General features: G+C 43.5%; 1 protein-coding gene across 4 annotated transcripts in view; it reads left to right on the forward strand.

The window, feature by feature from the left end:
* ABCA9 (ATP binding cassette subfamily A member 9) overlaps positions 1-6,881 on the forward strand; it is a 59,917-nt gene extending 53,036 nt beyond the window's left edge. For all 4 annotated transcript variants that reach the window (XM_087854184.1, XM_045814056.2, XM_045814055.2 and 1 more), the window contains 5 exons: positions 487-606; positions 779-919; positions 1,829-1,908; positions 4,738-4,793; positions 4,919-6,881. In XM_087854184.1, coding sequence (XP_087710310.1) covers positions 487-606; positions 779-919; positions 1,829-1,908; positions 4,738-4,793; positions 4,919-5,017 — 496 coding nt within the window. In that variant the 3' untranslated portion in view covers positions 5,018-6,881. The remainder of the gene's footprint in view (positions 1-486; positions 607-778; positions 920-1,828; positions 1,909-4,737; positions 4,794-4,918) is intronic.
* Positions 6,882-7,311: the final 430 nt, after the last annotated feature.

The following is a 7,311-nucleotide window of genomic DNA, read 5'->3' on the forward strand; positions in this document are numbered from 1 at the left end:
TTTTAAGATTTTATTTATTCATTTGAGAGAGAGACACACAGAGAGAGCACAAGCAGGGGGAGAGGCAGAGGGAGAGGGAGAAGCAGACTCTCCGTTGAGCTGGGAGCCTGATACACAGTTCTTATGAGGAAAGAAAATCCCAAGTTTTTAAAATGATTCTGAAATCTGCTGTATTTTAGGGTTTATATCTTTACTATCATGCTTTTAAACAAGTGCTCCCCGTTTTCTGTCTTTCTTCCCACTGCCTTCACACATATCCTTGGAATTCAGTATTTTTCTAAATGACCTTTTACCCAATTTCATCTTCTACCTTCAGCCCCAGCCATGTTCTGAATGGTGTACTCTACACAGTAGTTTGGGTATTTCCATGACTGCTGTCCCTCCAAAACTCCTTTCTTTGTCTAAGCTGAATTCACTAGTTGAGAAGTCTTCTCATCGTACCTGGCACATTCCCACCAACTAACATTGGCCCTGACCTCACTGTAGGCAGGCGATCCGGGCCACCTTCAAAGACACAGAGAGGGGCGCCCTCCTGACCACCCACTACATGGCGGAGGCCGAGGCCGTGTGTGACCGCGTGGCCATCATGGTGTCGGGAAGGCTGAGGTGGGTGCCTGTGGGCCCTGAGCAAAGGATGTTTCCCTGCACAGAGTTATCCCTGTCAGGGGCTGGGGCTGCTCCCGCTCTGCATGGCCCTGGCTTCCCAGGGCTCAGAGTCACCGGCAATTGATTCATCTTCTCCTTCTCTTGCTTGACTACATCCTCCTCCTACCTCCAGATGTATCGGTTCCATCCAACACCTGAAAAGCAAATTTGGCAAAGATTATCTGCTAGAGATGAAGGTGAAGACCCCCACCCAGGTGGAGCCCCTCCACTGCGAAATTCTGAGTCTTTTCCCCCAGGCTGCTCGGCAGGAAAGGTAAACACAGATGTTGGCTTGTTTCATCTTTTTGTTTTTCTGTTATGGCAAAGAAAAATAAAAGCTTTACTCGATCATTCTTTTTTAAAACTCTATGGTAATTGTGATTTAATTAATTGATGGACTAGAGATTAGTCTATCAATTTTATTATTTTATTTATTATTTTATTTTTTAAATTTATTTATTATTTTATTTATTTATTTTTAATTAATTAATTAATTATTAGAGAAAGGCCCAATTCCAAGGGAATTTCCTTCTGCAGGAGGGAAATAAGAGAGCAAAGTACTGATCTGGAAACTGATTGTAAGGGAATTCATATTCCTGGCAGCTCTATCATGTGCCAGGTCTTGATGTGTACATGGACCTAGGTCATCAGGATCCTTTCTAGAGGGTAAAACCATCCCCATTACATGTGACCATTTGTCTAAAGCCGAGACCCGGTGCCAGGCATCAGTCAAAGCCCAGTGAGTGGGAGCTCTTTGCATTTTTGTTATTATCGGTAATGGCACTTGCTCAGATGGGTTCGATCATGCCAAATCCTAGCAGTGGAGCCAGGAGGTGAAGTTAGTTCTTTGTACTTAGATGCTATTCTCTTCTCATTAAAGAAGGATCATAAGTAATCCTGCCTCTCCCCTTCTTGGGGTGCAAGTGCTGCTGGTCTCCTCTGTCTCCCATTCCTCTGGAGAATAAAAGGGAGCCTTACTGTGGGAGCCCCCTCCTGCTTCTGCTTGAGTAAAGTGACCTTTTGTTGATTAAAGAACATCCCCACTACCGCTCTGTCCGCGGTTCTGCAGACACCTCCATTGAAACAAATTGTTGGTGACATTGTTGCTGCTTTTTAGACAGGCATCCATCAATGGTTGTCTTCTTGAAACCTGGAGCTCAGCCTCCCTCTCTATTCCCCCCAGGTACTCCTCCCTGATGGTCTATAAGTTGCCTGTTGAGGATGTGCGCCCCTTATCGCAAGCTTTCTTCAAATTAGAGATAGGTAAGAGTGACTGTTTAGAGCTAGGACTCTGGGAAACAGAGAAATCCAAATCTTGCATAAAACCAGTGTAAGAGGTACATGGGCATGAAATTGTGCTGTTATATCAGAAATAAAGCATTAAGACTTTTAATCCAGTGGTTCTCAACCACAAGTGATTTGGCAATGTCTGTGGATAACTGGTTGTCACAACCAGGGCTGGAGTTGGGGGGTGCTACTGGTATCTTGTAGATCAAGGCCAGGGATGATGCTGAACACCCATCAATGCACACAGGTCACTCCCTTCCCACAGCCAAGAAGCATCAGACCAAAGTGTCATTAGTGCCAAGGTTGTGAAATCCTGTCCTAATTGCGTGAGGCTCTGGAGGGAAGAGATCATTGGCATTGGGGGCTGGAGTGTCCACAAATTCATTATATATATATATATATTAAAAAAAGACATTTGTTTTTGTTTGTATGTACTCTTAGATTGCATTAGATGTTAAGGAGGTCCCTCTCCGTTGAGGTGGGCTGAGCCATTACTCTTTCTAGACTCTTGGATTGTGATCTATGTATACGGCATTGATCTATCATGGGCTCTGATTTTGTGTATCACACCAGTGTATGAAGTCTGATAAAAAGCTGAACACCTTCCCCTCCCCAACACAGGGCTCGAACTCTTGACCCTGAGATCGAGACCTAAGCTGAAATCAAGAGTCCGACACTCAACCAACTGAAACACCCAAGCATCCCTTTCCCCGTCTCCTTGATCTCTGCTTTCTTACATGTCACCTGTCTGTCATTAGAAGCCCCAGACATTCTAGTTCTTAGAGAGATGTTTCTGCTTGATACAAGGTTACCATTGCCCCAGATAGATGGTCACCTTTGCTCTACGGCCCATGTGACCGTTTTTCACAGTGGCCATTCTAGCCTAGTGACCGGTTTTGCATCATTCCTGTGGGAAGGATTCCCACAACAGACTCAGATCAGCATGAAGTGTTTTATGACCAATTTGGAGCAGGGAGGGAGATGTACCAGGGAGGCTAAGTCCCTCGAGCACAGTGAGCCTTTTCTTCAGAGCCTTCTAATGTTTCTGCTTTTAAACATGTTCCCTCCCACCTCAGATTCTTTCTGCTGTGTTTCATTTGCTAAAACTGAAGTTCTGCTTTTGAGGGAAAAACCTAACTTTTTATCACAGTTTTCTGCCCACTGTGTGGTGGAAATTAAGTTAGCATTTTTTTTCCCTCCAAATGTTAGGTGAGACACAGTTGCCCTCTCAGCCGCAACACATTTATTGAATGAGTTAGACCCCGTAGTGTGCGAGCACAATAGCACAACACCTGTGACTATTCCTGTGTCCTGCTATGTAGACTCATTCTCCCATAGCTTCAGATTGCTTTGCGGTATTGCAAACTGCAACAGAACTCCAGCCTTGCATTCTCAGCCCAGGTCAGAGTTGCTTAATATTTGGAGACTTGAAGCTAGGGAGGTGGGAGGGCTGGTCTTATCTTCTTTCTTATCTTATTCCCTCCTCTGCTCATATGCTGATGTTTTGAGCCTCTCCAGTGTGGAGTGTAAGGAGAGGGAAGAAGAGATAATATGAGAGCAAAGCTTGATTTGCTCGTTAGAACCAGACTATGGCATCAGGGCCCCCTGATCCATCAAGGAGTTCCTTGAACACTCCCTTTACCCTTCCATCTGTAACCTCGGACTAAAGCTTCCAGTCTGGGGTGGTGATGCCTTCTTCTCTTGGTCTCTTGGTCTCTTGCAGCCCCTGGGCCACTTCTTGGAATTCCCTTCCCTGTCCAAGAGATCTCTTGGAGGACCTCCCATTGAATGCAGCGTTTTGGCCTCTCCAAACTCTGAAAGTACAGGGCCATCACCGTCCCCAATTTTTTATGTGTTCCCAGACATGAGACACCCAATCCCATGTCCCCAGATTGCAGGCCAATCCCATGTACCCAGATAGCAGGCCAATCCCCCCATATCCTCTGTCCACCGAGCAGAGAAAGGAAATGCCACAGCAATCTGACAACTGCCCACAAGAAACCTTTGCTTTCTAGTCTTACCTCTCCGTTCATTATTTTCTTCCTTTTATGTATCTGCTCATTTGGGGGTCTTAATCACAGTCCGCATTGATAACAGATGGTCAGCTCAAAGTAGGATAATTCAACCAAGTTTGGTTTAGGCAGGAACCGTTTGCCAAAGGGCAAGGCACAGTGCGATGACCCAAGGCTAGACACAGCAGAAGTGTTGCTGTTCTCAGGTCCAAAGGGACTAAGAAAGAAAGCAGTGGCTGGAACGCAGGAGTAGAATCTACCTCGTGAGAAGCAGTAACTTTCAATCAAGGAACAAAGTTGATGTCAGGGAGGGAGTGAAGGAATAAAGGCCTTGATCTCCCCTCTCCCCTGTGCCTCCTCATGAGCTACCACTGGTGGAAACCACCAGAAAAAGCCTCTTAAGTCAGCTGGCGGAGCGAAGAGCAGAGCAGAGAGAGCGAAGGCAGATGTCATAGTGACCCAGCGCAGAGGGAACCGTCTCTCCATTCACCCTGCATGGGTGGTCTGGGACCACTCACATTGTTTTCCAGTCTGGTGTTCCCCTGCCCAAACTCTAAGACAATGGGAGACTATTTCCGTCCTGGTACAAGACCACAGGGTGAATTTGCCTTTCCATATTTAGCATATGTGCTGCCCAAGCGAGCACATGTCTTTCAGTATTTAGTCCGAGACTATTTATTACCCTATATTTCATGTTTAAAATCTATTTGTATGTAGATTTTGTGCATAACTTGGTAAAACTCTCCAAATAAAAAAATAGATGAACTCCTAACATCCATCCGTCCTTCTGCAGTTAAACAGAGCTTCGACCTGGAGGAATACAGCCTCTCCCAGTCCACCCTGGAGCAGGTGGGTCAGTGTGAGTGACTGTTTCATCCGCGGGCCGCAAATGTACAGCGTGTGCATACGCTTTGCACTCACTCGGAGCTACAGGAGGCAGCGTGACATCCTTCCTTCTTTCTTGTCCCTCTCAGGTTTTCCTGGAGCTCTCCAAGGAGCAGGAGCTGGACGACTTTGATGAGGAACTTGACCCTTCAGTGAAGTGGAAGCTCCTCCCACAGGAAGACCCTTGAAGCCCCAAATACCCTATGTTTCTTTTTCGTCTTATGCCTCTTTGTAAAGATAATATTTTATGTCATTAATGTATCTTATCTCAGATATGATGCAAAATGCTTCTGAAACTCATATCACCATTTTTCTCAATAGTGTGATGTATAGTAGGACTAAGTCAGTGAGAACAGTCTCGAAACCGGACCACGGGGCCTCTGTACTGGCAACTAAATCCCACATGTCATACGGAAGTGAATTAAAAATGCATTTGTTATAGGATGTTAGGGTTTCTCAAAATGATACAGAGGTTACTTTATTTTCTTTGTTTGAACATCAAAATATTGAATATTTTCTTATCCTTTTGAATTAAGTGCCTAAGGACAAAGTAAAACCTAATCCTGATTTTAGGGGAAAGGGACGCAGTGACTGCAGAGCTGCACGGTATTTGCTTTTCTTTTTTTTATGTTTTTATTTAAATTCCAGTTAGTTAACATACAGTGTAATATTAACTTCAGGTGTACAATACAGTGACACAGCGCTTCCATACAATACCCAGGGCTTATCCAACAAGCATTTGCTTCTTGTAATTCAGAGTTTGTTTGCTTTTTTTTTTTTTTTTTGCTTATTCATAATACACGGATTTCTCTTTTCTGTCATTTTTCACATTTTATTTTGTAAGTCTATGTTTTGTCTGTTGGCACTGTAAAGGAAATTTGAAACCTGTTAAAATAAGTAATTTCAGTAAGTTTTGAATAATCAAGTTGATGAAAGTTTTAAAATGACCTATCTTACAATTTTGAAACATATTTCTGATTTGATATGTTTTCTTGTGATGCAAGGGTCTACTCTTATGCAGATCTTAATTTCTCATGTTTATGTACGTTATGACCTCTCCAACTGGTGACCTTGTAAACACCTTAAAAACAGTGCAATATACTTGTATACTCTTATTTAGGTAAGTTTTTTATTGTTGTTCTTGCTGCTAGTGTTGTTGTGAGCTCTTATGGACTGAATTGTGTTCCCCCGAAATTTATATGTTAAAGCCCCGAACTCCAGTGTGGCTGCATTTGGAGATAGGGTTTTAAGGAGTTAAAGGTTCAGTGAGGTCATAAGATTGAGGCCTTGATCCAACAGCACTGGTATCTTTACAGGAAGGGGAAGACACACCGTATCTCTGTGCACTCCCAGGGAAAAGATCACATGAGGCCATGGCAAAGTAGCTATCTGCAAGCCGGGAAGAGAGATGTCACCAAGTTTTCTGGCGCCTAGCCTGGGGGTCACCCTTTGGAGATGAGCTGCCTACAGAGCTCTCTGGACCGTGCAGGACTGAGGCATGAAACACAGACCTACACACACTCCAATGCAAAACCAAAAAATGAAACCCCTACAGAACACCTGTGGTATCGAGCTACTGAGATTACTGAGATTATGGGGTGGTTTGTTACACCAGATAGTCAACATTGTGTGAACTAACACAGATCATTCCAGGAAACGGGTGGGGACAAAATCCTGGACTAAGTATTTCTTGATTGGGACACTGATGCAATTGCCAAAGACCTTTGAACTATTCCAAGCAGCCTGTCCCCAGTCCTTGCCTCCATCAACTCTACAAGGGTGACCCTTCCTTCACTTTCAACCCGTTTGTGCCACACCAGCCTCAAAGTGTAGCCAAACCACGGTAACTTCCAACCCAAGACATGATGCCTTTGGATGAGTCTACCCTTCATTGTATTGTAAAAAGTCAAGAAGGGATGACCTAATCCAGATCTACAAAATTCTACTGAGTGAATGTTTGGAGTATTTGAAGTAGAGAGTAAGAGTAATTCATTCCAAGGGATTAATAAAGGAAAACATTGCAGTGATTATGAATAAATAATTTTAATGATACTCTTTTTTTTTTTTTCTCATACTAGATGTGTTTTTCTCAACAGCTGTACTGTGGACACTTGGTGCCAGATAATTCTTTGTTGGGGTAGGGAGAAAGGAGAGGCTGTCCTGTGTATTGTAGAATATTCAATGGCAATCCTGATGTGTACCCACTAGGTGCCAGTAGCAATCTCCACCTGAGTGTGACGATCAAATATGTCTCCAGACATTGTCCAAATGTCACGCCATTGCATTACAATGATATGTCCTTATACCAACTGCTTGGAAATTTTATCATCTTGGAGCAAAGTAAAAAATGAATTAAAGACAGTGTAGCTTGTGCATTTGGGGGTTTTGGTGTCTTGCATTAAATACTCTGGACTAAACTACGAAATTGTTCTTTTTAAAGCAATCTAGAAAATTTGCAATTAAAATGGTCAATAATACATTT

The sequence above is a fragment of the Ursus americanus genome, chromosome 23 (genome assembly GCF_024610735.1).
Source record: "Ursus americanus isolate L20-20 chromosome 23, mUrsAme1.1.p, whole genome shotgun sequence".
In the NCBI taxonomy this organism is placed as follows: domain Eukaryota; kingdom Metazoa; phylum Chordata; class Mammalia; order Carnivora; family Ursidae; genus Ursus; species Ursus americanus.